We start from the raw sequence: 19,888 nt of genomic DNA on the forward strand, positions 1-19,888 counted from the left end.
AAGGATAACCTAACCTAATTAGTCTTCTATGTTGAATAGAAACAGATAGCTGTGACTTTGGACTTTAGCATATTTTCTGGTAGTAAATTGCATAGAACTAAATAAGCCTTTGGTATTATTCACAGTTTTGTGGTAGCAATAAGACTAGAACTGTACATGACATGTTAGTGTATTGGGCCTTGAATTATAATTGTTGCTTGGAGTCAGATTGGTGTAGTGGAGAAGGCATAGGTTTTGGAATTGAGGTTGGGTTTTGAATTCTATTTCTACCACTTAATAACTTTGTGACCTGCATATTATCTGATCTGTCTAGGTCTTTGTATCATCTGTAAATTGGGGATTACAATGTCTCTTTCCATAGTGGTTGTAACCATGATTAAATGACACATGCGCATTGCCTTATTTCAACCTTAATGTCCCTTCTCGCCTTTTTATTACAGTTTACCAGTTAAATATATATCGTGATAAAATTTTAAATTGGTTAGTTTTTGAATTAATTACCATCTTTTTTTCAAAGGTTCTGGCCACTGCATTTGACACAACACTGGGAGGCAGAAAATTTGATGAGGTGCTAGTAAATCACTTCTGTGAGGAATTTGGGAAGAAATACAAGCTAGACATAAAGTCCAAAATCCGTGCATTATTACGACTGTCTCAAGAGTGTGAGAAACTCAAGAAATTGATGAGTGCAAATGCTTCAGACCTTCCTTTGAGCATCGAATGTTTTATGAATGATGTTGATGTATCTGGAACTATGAATAGGTAATCATATTAATATTTTGATGGTGAACTGTGATGTTTCCCTACTTATATTAGCCTTAATTAGCTAATTGTTGAAATTATATGGATGTTATGTAACTTCAGTTCTATAGGTAAAAATCAGAGGCCATTCAGGATCTTGCCTTTATTTTATTTAAAAAAATTTTTATTTATTTATTTTTATGTTTGGCTGTGCCGCATGGCACATGGGATCTTAGTTCCCTGACTTGGGTTCGAACCCGCACCTCCTGCATTGGAAGCGCAGAGTCTTAACCACTGGACCGCCAGGGACGTCCAGATATTGCCTTTGATGTGAAGGCTGGGTTTGGTTAGTCTAATAACGTAGACTATTTCCAGGAAATTGGCAGTTCCTTTACATGTGCATGTATTACACGTGAGTTACCAGTCTTCATAAATTCAGGGCAAAGTGCTTTAGTGCAGGATTAAACTGAATTTGCTTTAGTCATTGATTCAGAAATTGGTGTTTTTGAGTAGTTCAGTATCACTTGAGGACAACGGGTCTTTTTGTATAATACTACAAGAATTCTGGGTAACTGACATTTCAGGGCTATCCTCAGAAATACCCAGAATGCTTCTGTTATCTGGTTAGGTTGCTTGGATGTTCTTTAGTATGTGAACTCTACTGGTAGAATTCAGGCAAGACTGATGGCTTGTTTGGAGAAGGGTGGCCTGAGCCATCTTCAGAAAATTGTGATGGAGTCAAAATTGCTTTTAATCTGCCACAATGAGATTACTGTGCCTAGTAACCAGATTTGTAGTCACCTTTCGCTTCTACTTGAAAGTGATGGTTTTCATTTTTATTAAACAGCAACTTTTTGTGTATCTATGATGTGTTAGGGGGAATCATACAGTATGTGTTTGGCTTCTTTTGTGTCTGGCTTCTTTAACTTAATGTTTCCTAGATTCATGTATTAGTACCTCATTGCTTTTTATGGCAAATAATACTACATTTGTGTGGGTATATCACATTTTATTTTTCCATTCATCAGTTGATGGACATTTGGGTTTCCACCTTTTAGCTATTGTGATGAGTGTTTCTATGAACATTCATGAACAAGTTGTTTGAGTATCTTGTTTTCAGTTCTTTTGGGTACATAGCTAGGAGGGGAATTGCTGGGTCATGTGGTAATCATATGTTTAGCTTTTTGAGGAATCACCAAGCTATTTTCAATGTGTCCAGTGCATCTCTAGTGGCAGTGCACACTTCTCTTCTAAAAGCTCAGAAGGGACTTCCCTGGTGATGCAGTGGTTAAGAATCCGCCTGCCAATGCAGGGGACGAGGGTTCGAGCCCTGGTCCAGGAAAATCTCACATGCCGTGGAGCAACTAAGCCCATGTACCACAACTATTGAGCCTGCACCCTAGAGCCTATGAGCCACAACTGAGCCCTCATGCCACAGCTACTGAAGGCTGTGTGCCTAGAGCCCGTGCTCCACAACAAGAGAAGCCACTGCAATGAGAAGCCCACGCACCGCAACGAAAGGGTAGCCCCCCGCTCCCTGCAACTAGAGAAAGCCTGTGTGCAACAACGAAGACCCAATGCAGCCAAAAATAAAAAATAAATAAATAAATTCATTAAAAAAATAAAAGCTCAAATACTTATTTCACATAAAAATGAGTAAAATATAGTTACCATATGATTCAGCAGTTCCACTCCATACCCAAGAGAAATGAAAGCACATTTACACAAAAATTTATATTTAAATGTTCTTAGCAGCACTACTTACAATACCCCCAAAATGGAAATGACCCAAATGCCCATCAACTGATAAAATAAACAAAATGTGATATGTCCATACAATGGAATATTATTTGACAATTAAAAAAATGTTGTACAGATGCGTACTGTAGCATGGATGAACCTTGAAAAGTTTATGCTAGATGAAAGAAATAAGTTAAACTGGATTACATTTTGTCTAATTCTGTTTATATGAAATGTCCAGAATGAGTGGTTGCCTAGGGCTGGAGGGTTGGTGGGGGAGTTGGGAGAATAATGTTAATGGTGATGAAAATACTCTTTTTTAGGGTGATGAAAAGGCTTTAAAATTGATAGTGGTGATGTTTGCACAATTCTGAATATACTAAAAGCCATTGAATTGTACACTTTAAATGTGTCAATTCTATGGTATGTGAATTAAATTTCAATAAAACTTAAAAAAAAGGAACAACTTCTACTGTTGCTGCTGCCATCTTTCTAGAATGCTCTCTACCTTTGCTTTTCATGTTTTTATTTTGGACATTTTCAAATATGCAGCAAAACTGAAAGAATTTTACAGTGAACATCCTTATCCTGCCACTTAGGGTCTACTGTTAATATTAACTGTACTTGTTTTTACCACATACCTATTGATCTGTTCATCTATCCATCCTTTCATCTACCCATCAATTTATTTATTTATTTAGACAAAGCTAAGAGTTTAAAAAAATAATCATTCATTCATTCATTCATGCATTCTGCTCCAGGTCTTAGTTGCGGTATGTGGGATCTAGTTTCCCCACCAGGGATTGAACCCAGGCCCCGTGCATTGGGAGCGTGGAGTCTTAAACACTGGACCACCAAACCGTCATTTTAAACTGTTTCAGTTGCTACACATCCTCACCAAATATTGGTATTAGTGATCTTGAATTTTTGCCATTCTGGTGGGTGCATTCTATACCTCCACTATTTTTTTTTTTTGAGATGTAATTCATAAAAGTCACGCATTTAAAGTATATAATTCACTGGGTTTTAATATATTCATGGAAGTGTGCAGCCATTACCACAACCCAATTTAAGAATATTTTCATCACCTCATAAAGAAACTCTAAATGAGCTATCATTCTGTGAAGAGACGTGGAGGAACCTTAAATGTATATTTCTAAGCAAAAGAAGTCAACCTGAAGAGGCTGTATGATTCCAACTATATGACATTCTAGAACTATGTGACATTCTATATGACAACTATATGACCTTCTAGAAAAGGCAAAACTATGGAGACAGTAAAAAGATCAGTGGTTAGCCAGGGTTCAGTGGAAGGGAGGGATGAATAGGTAGAGTACAGAGGATTTTTAGGGTAGTGAAACTATTCAGTATGATGCTGTAATGGTGAATACTTACACCATTTGTCAAGTTATGTAGAACCCTAATTTACACTATCATGTATCAATATTGGCTCATCAGTTGTTAGAAATGTATCTTACTAATGCAAGATGTAACAGGGGAACTGGGTGTGGGGGTAAGAGGTGTATGGGAATTCTCTGTACATTTTGTTTATTTCTCTGTAAACCTAAAACCAGTCTTAAAAAATAAAGTGTATTAATTAAAGAGAAAAAAATATCTGTACCCATTAGCTGTCTTTCCCCATCTGTTCTTCCTCCCCCAAGTCCTAGGCAGTGGTTAATCTACTTTCTGTCTCTTTGGAGTTGGCAGTTCTGAACATTGCATATAAATGGGGTCAGTCATATATAACGTGTTCTTTGTGATCGGCTTATTTCACCTAGCATATTGTTTTCAAAGTTCATCCATGTTCCAGCATGTATCAGTCACTTTTATTGTTTTTGTTCCTTTTTGCTGAATACACTTGATGGATAATAGGGTTTCTCACACTATTTTGCCTGTGAATAATGCTGATGTGAACATTCATGTGCAAATTTTGTGTGGTCATGTGTTTTCAATTGTCTTGGATAGATACCTAGAGTGGAATTGCTGGGTCATATGGGAGCACTATGTATAACATGCTGAGCAATTGCCAAACTCTTGCAAAGTGGCTACACCAATTTTACATTCCCACCAGGAATGTATGTGAGATCCAGTTTCTCTCCATCCTTGCCAGTACTTTTATCTGTCTTTTTGATTATAGAGATTTATTTTACATAAAAATGGAATGTGATTTAACCTATTATTGTTCTTTTCCATAGAGGCAAATTTCTGGAGATGTGTGATGATCTCTTAGCTAGAGTGGAGCCACCACTCCGTAGTATTTTGGAACAGGCCAGTAAGTATTATTGTGACTGTTCATCTTGGGCTCTTTGGAAAATGTTAATTACTTTTTTTTTTCCAGTTTTAACAAATTTTCATTGTATGAACTACTTCAGTGCAATATGAAACTTCTTTTTATCAATATCGTCCCCCGGAGGACCTCCAGTAGTGTCTAGGGAAATCTGATAGTTTTCCCAGGAAAGGTAATTCAGATTCAAAGATGGATTTAAAGTCTCAGGTATTTCATGGTGGTAAAAACTGTCTTTAGCAGTGTTGCTGTGGTAGTCTTGTAGGTTTTTTTTGTCAGTGAATCTTTTGTTGAAAAATAAGTAAAGGGAGGATATGATAATCACATACTTAACAGGATGCTTTAATTTTATCTTGGGCTAAAAGGTGGAAGTTTGATTTAGGAATGCATTACTAATGTTCCGCAAACCTTTGACAAACCTTTTCCTAGAGTCCACTCTTGTGTTGGTTGCTATTTCATGGTGTTGAGATGTACTCTAATCTTGACACAGGCTCAGCTCTTAAATCAGAATGATTATCACAGATGGGCATGTTCTTTCCATACTGGGTCAGCCCATTTCTTTAAATAGCCCTTCTCAACAAATAGTCAGTGTTTGTTGCACAAAATGTGACCAGGAAATCAGGTGAGTTTTGTTTTTTTTTTAATTTTTATTTTTGGCTGCGTTGGGTCTTTGTTGCTGCGCGTGGGCTTTCTCTAGTTGTGGCTAGTGGGGGCTACTCTTTAGTTGCAGTGAGTGGGCTTCTCATTGTGGTGGCTTCTCTTATTGCAGAGTACGGGCTCTACGCGTGCAGGCTTTAGCAGTTGTGGTGCACGGGCTTAGTTGCGGCATGTGGGATCTTCCCGGACCAGGGATTGAACCTGTGTCCCCTGCATTGGCAGGTGGATTCTTAACCACTGCGCCACCAGGGAGTTCCCACCCAGGTGGTATTAAGAGGTGTTTTATGAGTGACAGCAGAGCCTTGGTGTGTACCTTCTCTCCTTCTGATATGAGGAGATTGTACCTGTGTTATAATCTGGCCTATGCTTATACTCTGGCTGGAGTGCTGGAGTGACTAGATATGCATCTGCATACTTTTTTTTTTTTTGCATGCCATGTCAGGGATAGTCCAATATTTTGAGGCCCTTTTATTTTCCTTATGGCCAGCTTAATTATTGATGTTTTAACATTTATTTCTGTGAGGCTGTTTCCAAGATTGTAGGACTTGCATACTGTAGGACATTAGGTATTCCTGACTCTCACCTCTTAAGTCCCAATATTGTCGTGCCACTCTGCCCTTGTTATTTGGAGCGCGCACCTGTGTGTGTGTGCACGCTCACGTGTTACTGTGGAGGGGATTAGGAGTGGTGGGGCTTTGTTATACATTTGTGAATTATTTTGTTGTGATAAGATGTTATATTGCTCTTTTTATTTCACTGTAAAATACTAATTAAAAGATTCTTTTAATATAAATGTCTATTCTAATTGTTTTTAAATAGAGTTAAAGAAAGAAGATATTTATGCAGTGGAGATAGTTGGTGGTGCAACACGAATCCCTGCAGTGAAAGAGAAAATCAGCAAATTTTTTGGTAAAGAACTTAGTACAACACTAAATGCCGATGAAGCTGTTACTAGAGGCTGTGCATTGCAGGTGAGCTTGCTTTCTTTCACAGGTAGCCATTTATAGGTCATTGTAAATACAGCAGTGGTTTTATGTATCCAACTAGTCTGAGATCAGCTCAGTGATCTTAAGGTCTAAGATTCTAAAACTTCTGTTTTAAAATTGGTATCAGAAGTCGTGTTCATAAATGGAATTGTTTGTACTATATAACATGTAATAAGATGAAATAAGTTACTAGAAACATACGTAAGCCTGAAATACCACTAGAATTTGGCGTATTTGTTGCATGAAGTAGTGTTATACATCAGTTAAATAAAGGTTGAGGTTAATGGAAAAGTAATGAGGAATAGCTAGATTATATGGGTGGTTTGACAAATGATAGACATTTATAAAACCACTTATTTAGGTACTATTAGGTTATTAATGTAAGTAGATGTCTTCTGAAGTCATTCTTTATAGGTATTGTAATAATTAGTTCGTATGTCTACTTGCCAAATGGAATTTTTAAAAATTATTATTCTAGTGTGCAATCTTATCGCCTGCTTTCAAAGTCAGAGAGTTTTCTATCACTGATGTAGTACCATATCCAGTATCTCTGAGATGGAATTCTCCAGCTGAAGAAGGGTCAAGGTAATAATGTTTTTTAATCATTTTTTACTTAAGTGTTAAGTCTTAGAAAATACTCTCCATTTCAAGTTATACACATCTGTAATATTTTGCCGTAGTGCATGAAGCAAAATGATTATTTAGTCATTCATCAGAATAAGTTTGTGTCCTTACTAGCTTCTTTTATTTGATCCTGCTGAAATAATTGCTGCCTTTTATGTGCTGATTGAAGTATATATATATGTTTAAAACTGACACTAGACACACACACACACATACATATTTTTTTTCTTAGGAACTCTTATAATCTGCAAACAGTGCCAGTTGAGAAGAGTAACTAGAGCTATACAGTAATTACAAATCTAGAATACATGGGTAAAAAGTGTTAGCAATGTCCTAAATTTGTGTTTTTGTCTTTTTCCTCTCTCTGTTCAGTGACTGTGAAGTCTTTTCAAAAAATCATGCTGCTCCTTTCTCTAAAGTACTCACATTTTATAGAAAGGAACCTTTCACTCTTGAGGCCTATTATAGCGCTCCTCAGGATTTGCCCTATCCAGATCCTGCTATAGGTAAGTAAAGAATTGGGAATTAAAAAAAAAAGAAATTATGTGTGCTTGGGAGAACTGGAATAGCAAAGCAAGTAGAATATGCTGAAATTTAGGATTTTAGATCACACGCACAAAAAAAACACTTTCAGTCGTATTACCAGGTTTAGAACCAGCAGGATGGTCATCATTTAATTGGATTTCCTATTGTGGGCTGTAGTTCTTGTTTTCTTTTTTTTTAATTAAAATTTTTTTAGTTTAGTTTTTATTTTTATTGATTGATTGATTGATTGATTGATGCTCTGTGCGGCTTGCGGGAAGTTAGTTCCCCGACCAGGGATCGAACCCACGCCCTCGGCAGTGAAAGCACAGAGTCCTAACCACTGGACTGCCAGGGAATTCCCTGGGCTGTAGTTCTTGGTTAATGCACATTATTGTTATACCTTGTGCATAATGTGGTGCTAGTTACTGAAAGGAGTTGAGGAGATTCAATTCTGACCCTAACATAGAGTTAGGTGTACACAGAAAATCATTAGAAAATTGTGATAATCAGTATCACAGGTTATGGAACCATGTTGGCTTGAGTCTTCATTGACTCTGAGAAACTTAGAATCTGGATATAATACCAGTCGAGGAGAGAGAAACCAGAGTTAATATGATAATTACGGAACTAGAATACATGGGTAAAGTATTAGGAATATCTTGAACGGCACTTAGAAGCTTGGAAAGTTAACCTACTCTGTTTTCCTCATTTGTAAAACAGGACTAGGTGTGATAATTCATACTTTACAGAGTTTTACGAATTAAAAAACATAAGCAAAACCCTGATATAGTAACTGAATCTAGAAATGGCAGTTTCTTGATAAGTCACAAGCAGTATGGAATCACTGGGGTTTTCAGTAGAGGAAAGTGGGACAAATCTATTCTAGGAATTTATCTGGCAGTAGCCTATAAAGATGAATTGGAGTAAGGCACTGGAGGGAAGGACCTGTTTGAAGAGTTAGGAGGTACTTGAGTCCTTAATTGAGACAAGATAAATAAGAGTTTGACTATTTGTGAGAGAGGAAGGAGAAATCTGATGATTTAGTAAGATTCTAAGAGTGCCCACTTTGCTTATTTGAAGTATCATGTTACTGACCTTTCACTGAGAAATGGACATAACCTGGCAGTATGGGCATGTATTTGTGTTTGAATTCATCCTCTTAGGTTATGTGTTCTCTTTTATCTTTCTTATGTCCTTAGCTCAGTTTTCAGTTCAGAAAGTCACCCCTCAGTCTGATGGCTCCAGTTCAAAAGTGAAAGTCAAGGTTCGAGTAAATGTCCATGGCATCTTCAGTGTGTCCAGTGCATCTCTAGTGGAAGTGCACAAGTTTGAAGAAAATGAGGAACCGATGGAAACAGATCAGAATGCAAAGGAGGAAGAGGTAATCTAGACAATCTTATACCATTTTAGGCCATTCATAATGGCTCAGAGGTGACACTTGTCTAGAAATTCTAGCAAATAGACTGGGTGACAGAGCTGCTGAGAGTAGGTTTGCATGCGTACCCCATCATATGTGAGCTAGCACAAAGTCTTTATACAGAATTTGTATAGAAGTGGAACATAGTTGGCTTCCTCCTTCAGACCATGCACCTCTCAATTTGACTTATTCTTGGTTCTTTCTGATTACTGGGGAATGCTGAGTCTCAGTTGATTATTTCCACAGGTAGCGTAGAATTCACACTCATTTGTTGGAATTATGCACTGGGTCTTGTACTTACTGTGTATAAAAATCAAGACTTGATAAAACTATAAATGTTTGGGGTCTCATCCCCACAGATTTTGTTTGACTTGGTCTGGGCTAGAGCCCAGGTGTCAGTTTTAAAAGCCTCCAAGGTCATTATAATGTGCTGCAGGCATTGAAAGCCAGTGTGATTCAAGGTCTCTACAAACTTCTCCCTTCTTTGTCATTTCTGTCAACCTTTGTTCTTTTAACACCTTTAACAGAATTTTCAAGGTGTCCACCTCCCCTAATGTACACAGTGGTTACATTAGGGGAGGATGTAAAAGGCTGATTTAAAAACTGCTAGAAAAAGTTAAGACTTTTGAGAGAAATGTATTCATGAGGAAGCTAGGAGAAACTCATGCTTTCTTTGGATTTTATTGTGTTAAATATTGCCACGCTGTGTGCTTGTAAGTACTGCTATGGTTTTACAATGTAGTTCTATAGCCGCTCCTATTTATATAAGGACAAGGCAAGAGTTATTTCCATTGTACAGATGTAGTAACCGAGATCCAGAGAGGAAAACTTTCATGTTCTAAGTGTAACATATGTGTTATAGCTGGAATTTGAGTCTGGGTTGTCTGATTGTTGGTAATTAGTAGGAATTCCACATCATGTGATTTTGCCAATGTGTCATGAAGGTTGCTTAGTCTTTCACTAGTATTTCCTAGTTTCAGGATTTGATGTGACCTGTTTTTCAGAAGATGCAAGTGGATCAGGAGGAACCACATGTTGAAGAGCAACAGCAGCAGACACCAGCAGAAAATAAGGCAGAGTCTGAAGAAATGGAGGTATGAATTGTGTTTTAGAGTATGATTTGCCATCTTTTTACATGATGGTTTTGGCTGACATATTATGTCTTGGAAGGGAATTATATTAGAAATCTTCATTTATCTGAACAGTCTTTAAAGCAAGATTTTGTAGTATGGTTGGAAAGTATCTTTGGCAAAATGGTCTTTGAACTTCAGTCTGGATGGTTTGTGGGACGGAAACACTCAGAAGCCCTAGTTTTACTAGGCTAGTGATTGGTTCATGCTGGTTTCTGAAGGCTAGTGATTGGTTCATGCTGGTTTCTGAATGGCTGTTACTAATAGTCATCCTACCCATAATTTATTCTTTACTAATAAACAATGAAAGGTGTTTCTTTCAAATTTTGTCAACTCTCTGAAACTTGTCTTTTTGTTGAAATACAGTTTTCAATAATAATGTTTTGAAATATATTTTGTAAATAATGTTAATATTTATCCCAAGTATTTAAATGAATATGTAGCATTTTTGGATCCTTTACAACCTGTTCTTTAACTTTTGAGTTTTCATGTTTAAATTTTGTCATCAGCATTGAAAACAGCATTTCTTTCAAATTATTTGACATTGCAGTGTATAATTTCATCTTCTAATGTATTTCTGATTGTGGCATTTAAAAAAGTTTGGCAGAGCCTTTAGGAGGCTTAAGTCTGGTACCCATTTTCATGTCAGTTAACAAATTTTATTCCTTTAGCTGTGCAAATAATTGTAAAAAAAAAAAATGCAGAGGAAATCATCCTCATAGATGCTTTAGTGTACTGTAGGCCTTTTCCAAGGTGGAAGACCTGTTATTGCCTGGGTTGGGGGCAGCAGTGGGCAAGAGAAGTACGTATTTTTCTGTGTTTGGGAAGGTCGGGGAGGAGAAAGGAGAGAGGTGGACCCGCCTGCCTCCCCCCCCCCACCCCCCGCCAATTTGTGGATCAGCAAGAGCTTTCAAAGCGTAAAAGCAATGAAAGTAATCACAAAGGAAAAGGTGAATAGATTCAACAATAAAAGCTTGCATAGACAAATAATAGAAGATTAGAAAAAAGCTAGAAGAGTCAATCACTTGGGGGGAAGGATCACAAAGATCCCAAGAGAACGCTGGATGAAATATGACTAGGCTATTTGAAGAAATAAGTATGCCTTATAACTTTGTGAAAAAAGGTTATTGACCCAACGAGAATAATAGATCATGGTAAATGAATTCCTTTTTTTGGCCGGGGTACAGTGGAATGGATTCTTTTACTCCTTGTGAGAATGTAAATAGGTGCAGATACTCTGGAAGTCATATTAGTACTGGATTTCTGATCCTTAAAAATTTCATACCCTCTCCCCACTAATTTCCTATGCACGTTCATATGTTTAGCTAAGAGTGGAAGAAAATTAGAGAATATTTAATAGTGATTATATGTTGATAGTGGAATTATGGCAGGTTGTTTTTGTGTGTATGTATGTAAATAAGTGTATGTGTGTGTACAGATCAGTAGTGTTAAGTATAATCACATTGTGCTACAGTCTTTTTCATTTCGCCAAACTAAAACTACCTATTAAGCAACAATTTCCCATTCCTCTATCCCTCCTCCCCCTGTCCCCTGGCAACCACCATTACTTTCTCTCTCTATGGATTTGACTATTTATAGTCAAAAATATTTATATTTTTAACTTTCCAGATATTGTAAGAACACAAACTAAGTTAATAAAAGAGCAAAACCAGCTTTTGAAACATGACTCATTTGGAAGTTTAAGAGTCTGTATAAGTGTTCTTAATGATTTCTGTTATTTTAGACCTCTCAAGCTGGGTCAAAAGACAAAAAGATGGACCAGCCCCCTCAAGCCAAGAAGGCAAAAGTGAAGACCAGTACTGTGGACCTGCCAATTGAGAATCAGCTGTTATGGCAGATAGACAGAGAGATGCTCAACTTGTACATTGAAAATGAGGTGGTTATTTTAAGTCTTTTAGAACAATAAGCTAAAAAGTTAACTTGACCGTAACGTTCAAACTCTGTGTCTAGTGACCTTCATGTATTTTAGGTTGTGTGGGGTTTGAGAACAGTTTTAGGTTTTGGGGTAGTGGAGGACAAGTTTAATAGATCCCAAGACATAACATCAAAATTCTTTTATGGTGATATTATGTCTTTATTGCTAAAAACTCTGTTTTGAGATCTTTGACATTTAGGGGAGGTATCATTCATGTTTGGGTGTGTGAATTTGATTGTTCACTAGCGATGGGGATGTTTGAGGCCAGGGTCAGGGAAATTGATCAGCAGGAGAAATCACATTAGCCTTAATATTTTGTTTATTAGTTCCTTTCCCTGTTGCCAGTCAATATGTAACTCTAGTTATGGTGAGCGATGCAAGGTTTGGGACCCTGGAGCACAGTTATTCAATTATTGTCTGTGAGATTTCTTATCATCTATACATTGGATCTTAGAAGAGTTTTGTTTCATAGACCCTTTAGCATCTATACTATATGAATAATTTGATTTTCCTGGGTATGTAATACAAGCAGAGTATACTCACCTTGTGACATTGAGCTAATAGTTTCTTAAAGTTCTCTTGTCTTAAATTCTTTTCCTTATTTTTGCTTTTGAGTTCAACATCTTGATATTTCTTCTATTGCTCTTTTTTTCTAAGTACACCCACAGAACTCTCACTTGATCTTCATAATTTACTAAGGACTGATGCTTCTAGCTCTCTTTCCGTGAATGATTCGCAGAACTAAAAGGATTTGAGGAAGAAGGCTTTTCTACTTTTATATTACTTAATAGTTAAGGGGAAATTGTCTCAGTTTTCTGAAGGTCTAACTGTACTGTTCACAGGGTAAGATGATCATGCAGGATAAACTAGAGAAGGAGAGGAATGATGCTAAGAATGCAGTAGAAGAATACGTGTACGAAATGAGAGACAAGCTTAGTGGTGAATATGAGAAGTTTGTGAGTGAAGATGTAAGTATGTGCCGCAGTGTGTCTACTTAGTGTGCGTCTTCCGGCAGGATCCTTAAATGTAGTTAACAAGGGAAGTTTGTATCTGTAGGTATACAGAAAAATGATTAAAAATGCACTTTTTTGGGGAAAAGTTTTATATCGTTTTATTTTCTGTTGATGGAGTGTTTCCCAAAGGTTAGATGTTGTGCATCACTCTTTTTTTGGTGTGTCACTTTTTGATACATTTTTGCATGCTATTATTTACCTAGTATTTTTCTTTAAATCAGCTCACTTTTCCCTGATGTTTATTTTAACTCACTTCTTAAAAATAATTCAGTATAATTGACATATAACTTTATATTAGTTTCAGGTGTACAGCATAATGATTCGATGTTCGTATACATTGTTAAATGATTACCACAATAAGTCTAGTTAAACATCCGTCACTACACGTACTTAAAAAATTTTTTTTCTTGTGATGAGAACTTTTAAGACTTATTCTCTTAGTAACTTTCATATATGCACTACAGTATTATTAACTATGTAACTCAGTTTTAAATGTAGTTTTTAATTCTGAAATTTTCAAACATATCCATCTGTCCCCTACAGCAGAGAAAATAGTGTAATAAACCCCTTTGTACCTATAAAGCAAAATAACATTTTGTCAGTCTTGTTTTCCATATCCCCATCTCTCCACTCCCCCGTATTTTAAAGAAAATCCATATATATCATAGTTTGTGCCTGTTTCTTCATTTGTGAATCTACTGATTTTTGACTGACTAAATTGCAATGTTTCCTTCACCTTTAGGACCGTAACAATTTTACCTTAAAACTAGAAGATACTGAAAATTGGTTGTATGAAGATGGAGAAGACCAGCCAAAGCAAGTTTATGTTGATAAATTGGCTGAATTAAAAGTGAGTGACTCTTGAAAGCAGAAATGCTGTAGTTTCCATGGAGAGTATCTCAAAATTGAGAGTAATTCTCATGTTAAGTAATTGAAGGCAGATTGAAAGTGACTGAAGAGCTATACTTTTTATCACTTAGGTTCACTTTCTTTCAGAACTTTGTAACAGCAAAAGAATTTTTCTGAAAATTGAGTTTAGACCTAAACTGTTTCACTGAATTGGAGCTTGACTATGTTCTTGGTGTCAAGAGATTGAAAGACTAGCAAGATGCATCCCTGTCCTAAAGGTACTTGCAATGCAGTTGGAGCAGGGCCGTGTGTATACAGCTTTGATTCTCAATAGAGCAGAAGAGTCTGGTTTTGTATTTAAAGAAGCTGATAGTTACACCTTAGAGTTAAAAGTACAAAGAATTATTTAAAGTTGAGGCTTTTTTTTTTTTTTTTTTTTTTTTTTTTTTTGTGGTCCGCGGGCCTCTCACTGTTGCGGCCTCTCCCACTGCGGAGCACAGGCTCCGGACGCACAGGCCCAGCGGCCATGGCCTACGGGCCCAGCTGCTCCGCGGCCCGCGGGATCCTCCCGGACCGGGGCACGAACCTGCGCCCCCTGCATCGGCAGGCGGACCCCCAACCACTGCACCACCAGGGAAGCCCGAGGCCTTTTGTTTGGAAAAAGATGCAAATACACAAGAAGAACTTTTTGCATTTCTCTGGATTACTTAGTTTCTTGTCAAACTGGGCCATTGTGACTAACCTCTGGAATGGAATTGCTGAAGGACAGTGCCTGCAGTTTCCTGTCATTCTGGCAAGAATATAAAGAGTCTCCAGTGAGATCCTTACCATTGAGGTTTTTGATTTACTTTTTATTATGGGAGATGTCCAACACGTGAAAGTAGACAGAATAATAGCTTCAACTGTTGTCAACTTATGTCTGGTTTTGTTTCATTTCTGCTCGTTTCCACTCCCAGTTATTTTAAGCAAGTCTCTCAGGTTATATTTAATCCAAAAATATTTCAGTGTGTATTTAAAAGAAAATGTAGCCTTAAGCTGTACCATTATCACATGCATAAAAATTTCTTAATGTCACCATTAATATCACCATATATTCAGTCTGTTTTCAGGTTCCAGTTGCTTCATAAATTATTTTTTAGTTTGTTTGACTCAGGATCCAAACAGGGTCCATACATTCTGTTGATAATGTCTCTTAAATCTGTGTCTGTACTTCTCCTTCCATCATTTCTCCTCCCTTACTTAGTTGATGAAAAAACTTGATCATTCGTGCTCGAGGATTTATTCCTGGTCTGGATTTTACTCCTTTTCAACTCTGGTGTTTAATCTTATCTGGTAAATTGATGGTTACAGCTGGAGGCTTTGTCAGATACAGGTTTAAAAGAAAATTTATTTTTTCAAGTGTACTTCATATATGGTGAAGTACACCATATCACTGTCTGGAGGCACCTAATTTTTGGTTGTCTCCCTAATGTATTTTGAGAACTAGGGTTCAAGTGACAAGTTGAAGTGGCTCCACTTGGAACAGTATTGAGGTATATTCTCATGTAGACTGAGGATATATTTCAATTGGCTGGGGAAAAATATTCAACTTCTTATATATAGAACATGGTGATTAAACGTATTTTAATTCATAATCAGTCTTAGTAGAAAGATACTACGCTTAAAGTTTAAACTCCCCTGTGAAGAATTTGTATATTCCCTCTTCTGTTAAGAATCTAGGTCAGCCTATTAAGATACGATTCCAGGAATCTGAAGAAAGACCAAAATTATTTGACGAACTAGGGAAACAAATCCAACAGTATATGAAAGTAATCAGCTCTTTCAAAAACAAGGTATCTTTTTTTTTTTCTTTCTTCTCCTCTTCCCTACTATTGTTTCGGTAGAGTTAAGTATTGAGACATTTACGTAGCAGTTTTTTGTCTTCTTTTTAACTGTTGTTTAATGATAGTATTTTCTTTTTGGATATTAATGTAATGTATAATATTTTATCTAATCTTACTAAGAACCCTGGGATTTGCTGCTTCTCTTTAATAAGGAAGGGGACTATGGAATTGAGCAATATTATTCAGCTTCCTTTTCTTGTTTTGAAATGTTTGATCATTGACTTAACTTGCTCTATTTTGGTGTTAGAACACATTAGGCAAATAATTTGGTTTGTTATGCAGATGTAGGACTGCATATAAATAAACTAAATACATATAAATAAAATATAAATAAACAATAAACTACTGTCACTATTTTTGAGCACTATATGATATATACTCCATAAATATATTATCTGATTAAATTTGCACAGTACCCTTATGAAGTAGGTGGTAGCATCAACATTTATAGATAATTTCTAACATCTTTAATCCTCACCCAAGGTTACTATTGGGGGAGCTGGGATTTGGCCTGAGGTCTGATTCCAAAGTTTGGATGGCTCCCAAACTTTGGTAAATAGTTTGGTTAAGTCCACTATTATACTCAAGGTTCTTGATGTATTGTCAGTGTAAGAAACTTTAAGACAGATAAATTGAGCTTTCTAAAAAAATTACTTTTAATTAAAAAATTGTGCTTCTTTCAAAAGACCTCTTTTTTTTTTTTTGCGGTACGTGGGCCTCTCACTGCTATGACCTCTCCTGTTGTGGAGCACAGGCTCTGGACGAGCAGGCTCAGCGTCCATGGCTCACGGGCCCAGCCGCTCTGCGGCATGCAGGATCCTCCCGGACCAGGGCACGAACCCGTGTCCCCTGCATTGGCAGGCGGACTCTCAACCACCGTGCCACCAGGGAAGCCCTGAAAGGCCTCTTTTAAAAAACTGTACTCATTATTATTTTGGCTCCTAACAAGGATGCCTAAATCTCAGGTCTCATACCTAATGACATGTCATTTTTTTTTGCATTGTATAAAATTTTGTGTAAAGCATGTGCTATGTATACTGCTGAAGCATTTTAATTACTACCTTGTGTAATTTTGGCCTTTAAATGTATTTCCTCTGTGTTTTAAAAATTGGGGTTACTTTTCTGAATTCTTTGGGAATTGAATGTCTATGTAGTTTGTGAGGCTAGGTGGGCTTCATTTTGGGAAAGATTGTCACTTTTTGAAAGATAGTGAAGAACTAGGCAATGTTTGAGTAGGGACAGTATCATCCTTTGACACTTGTCTGGTTGGCTGCTGGTTGCAGGAGGACCAGTATGACCATTTGGATGCTGCTGACATGGTGAAGGTTGAAAAAAGCACAAATGAGGCCATGGAGTGGATGAATAACAAGCTGAATCTGCAGAACAAGCAGAGTCTGACCATGGATCCAGTTGTCAAGGCAAAAGAGATTGAAGCTAAAATTAAAGTAATGTATGATTTTAAAGATTTAATAGTCTTTTCTAGTCAGTCTCATTATTTATTATTAATAGGAGAGAATTTCATTATTGCATCTTTGCTTCTGGCTTGGGGATAGGGTAGGAGAGGGTGGACTTGGATTTTAGTATGCCATGTAAAATTTGTTACAAGAAACCACAGTTTTCTCTCCAATTGTTCTAGGAGCTGATGAGTATCTGTAGCCCTATAATTTCAAAGCCGAAACCCAAAGTGGAACCTCCAAAAGAGGAGCAAAAAAATGCAGAGCAGAATGGACCAGTGGATGGACAAGGAGACAGCCCAGGCCCTCAGGCTGCTGAGCAGGGTACAGACACAGCTCTGCCTTCGGATTCAGACAAGAAGCTTCCTGAAATGGACATTGATTGATTCCAACAATTGTTTATATTAAAACAGACTATTATAAAGCTTTAAGTTGTCAACTTTGTTCTAAATATCAACTAGAGCAATTAAATACTGGAGATTTCTTAGTTTTTAGGGGATTTGGGTGGCGGGAGATATAGGTAATGTATGGAGCATTTTGACTTCGAAATAGTTAGATACAGAAATGAAGTGCATTGTATCTTTTTCATAATGGTACTATTTAGAAGCCCAGTTAGTCTTACTGAGCTTATGCTTCACTCCTTTTATGTTTAATCATGCTTATACAAAGAGAAGTTTGTTTTAGAAAGTTGAGCTATAGCACAAGCTATACCTAGCTATCAAGCAGACTTTTTGTTATGACATATATGGCAGGAACTCTAATTGTGCTTCACAGATCTGCTGTGGAGATTGCCACAAAGGCTCCCCACTTGGTGTGGGGATGGAGGAGGGGTCTCCCTCTGTTTCTGAGGACTAGAGAGCATGGCATGGATTAACAGAACAACTAAAACGTATGCTCTGAGCTTCATCACGTGTCAGTCAGCTCCCCTGGGACTGCCACCCCGTCTTCCTATCTTCCCATCTTCCCCCAGTTAAAGGAGCTCCTATTACAAATGCCATGTGTTGCTCCTGGAAAAATAGATCCTTTCACCTGGAGCAAGTTGTTAACTGAGGATTTTAGACCTGCAGGCTCTTCCTAAGAATGTATGTTCCTGAAAGTATGTCCACTAATATCCCAGGTATCAAAGTCTAAATAATTTTCTCTTCAGAAGGTTAGAATTGGGTAGATGTACTGTTGGATATAGGCCTGGTAAATTTAACTGAGGGACTGATTCTTGTTAATTATGGTGTGAAGATTTGTATCCTGGCCTGCTTATTCAGGTGAGATGTTCTGTGTAAATTTGAGGTATAGCTTGAAGTCTTACGACAAGAGTTAAAAGTTCTTTTTTGCTCATTCACAATCACTTATGTGTTGTGTTAATATCTGTCATGAATCTGCCAATTTGTATGTGTTAAACAGTGGACAGATCATACAGAAAACTAAGATGCACTGGATTGTACTGGATGAGTCTGAAATAAGTGTTAAAAGAAGTGTGGTGCTGACTTTAGCAACACCTCATTCTTACTGTGCAGCCAGTGTCAGGAGCACCAAAGCATTCCCTGTGACTGCCCTTTGGGCAGTGCTGATAAGAGTGAGGCATTTTGGAAACTAAGGGAAACCTGTAGTATTAGAGGCCAGAGCTGGTACCTGCCCTAGAAACCGTTACAATCTTTGTCGGTTACTTTTTGGACCTTTGTAATTGTTAATCTATAACAGAGAGCTGCTCTGTTGATTTTGGCCTATGTTGTTAGAAATAAGATTATACCTTGCATATCTAGAATATGTTTCTGTCCATCTCATGCACTAAAATATTTAGAGTGTTACAAGCTCTAAAGTGCTATAGAGAAACATCACTTAGAGGAGGAAGGTGGAAGTGTGTTTATGTTGGAGTGTAAGCATGTGTGGAAGCCTTGCAGCACCAGGACTTTGGCCCTGTTCTTAGAGCCTCCTCTATCCATTCTCTACCTGTCCTGCTTCAAGAGTTCCAGCTGGCCTGCTGTGAGGCTAAGAGCTACTTAGGAGTGCTGGCTGAAGGATTAAGCCAATTCTTAGGCAACTGACTCAGTTCCTAATGGCCATTTCTTCTAAAAATTTTCTTTTGTGTGTGGGGGAGGGTGTGGGTTTTGGGATGGGGGTGAGGTTAAGGTTTAAAGTTTAAACTAGAAATAAGATGATGTGGTCTGCTTGCTCTCTGTTTAGATAGGCTTTAAGACCAATTGGATTTACATGGAGGCCAGGCCAGAGAATCGTAATCAATGACTTGTGTGCAGACAAGCATTTATCCAGGTTGCATTGTCCCAATTGGTTTGTTAAAGCTCCAGGTTATGTTCTTACACAAAGAAAAACATTCAGTAAACATGAGACAAGTTTTAGGAAAACTTAATAAAAAGAAACCTGTCTTACACTCAAAGGAATGGTTTTCTTAATTTCATAATGAAGGGTGTGTATGTGTGTGTTTGTATGTTTTTGTGTTTTAAATAAAAACTCTTCTCTAGAGGTAAGAGTCCTCTAAGCTAAATTCCAAGTAGTTAACATTTGTCAGAGACCTCCATTCTGAAGAACATTTGAGGCTTAGCACACTGGGTGGTAAGAAGTAGCTCTTTCCATACTTATTCTCCCATGCTGAGTCTTGGCCCAGTTCTCTTAGAAATCCTTACCTTGCTCCTGTGA

General features: G+C 37.4%; 1 protein-coding gene across 2 annotated transcripts in view; it reads left to right on the forward strand.

Annotated features, from left to right (window-relative positions):
• The window catches only part of HSPA4 (heat shock protein family A (Hsp70) member 4), a 42,942-nt gene extending 23,314 nt beyond the window's left edge, over positions 1–19,628 (forward strand). The window contains exons 7-19 of one of the 2 annotated variants that reach the window (XM_065874635.1): positions 518–762; positions 4,677–4,753; positions 6,242–6,393; positions 6,887–6,993; positions 7,405–7,538; positions 8,757–8,938; positions 9,979–10,068; positions 11,849–12,001; positions 12,883–13,008; positions 13,796–13,903; positions 15,615–15,734; positions 17,069–17,230; positions 17,422–19,628. In XM_065874635.1, the coding sequence (XP_065730707.1) occupies positions 518–762; positions 4,677–4,753; positions 6,242–6,393; positions 6,887–6,993; positions 7,405–7,538; positions 8,757–8,938; positions 9,979–10,068; positions 11,849–12,001; positions 12,883–13,008; positions 13,796–13,903; positions 15,615–15,734; positions 17,069–17,230; positions 17,422–17,625 (1,860 nt within the window). In that variant the 3' untranslated portion in view covers positions 17,626–19,628. The remainder of the gene's footprint in view (positions 1–517; positions 763–4,676; positions 4,754–6,241; positions 6,394–6,886; positions 6,994–7,404; positions 7,539–8,756; positions 8,939–9,978; positions 10,069–11,848; positions 12,002–12,882; positions 13,009–13,795; positions 13,904–15,614; positions 15,735–17,068; positions 17,231–17,421) is intronic. The other variant, XM_065874636.1, reaches the window with a different exon arrangement.
• Positions 19,629–19,888: the final 260 nt, after the last annotated feature.

The sequence above is a fragment of the Phocoena phocoena genome, chromosome 3 (assembly GCF_963924675.1).
Source record: "Phocoena phocoena chromosome 3, mPhoPho1.1, whole genome shotgun sequence".
Lineage (NCBI taxonomy): Eukaryota > Metazoa > Chordata > Mammalia > Artiodactyla > Phocoenidae > Phocoena > Phocoena phocoena.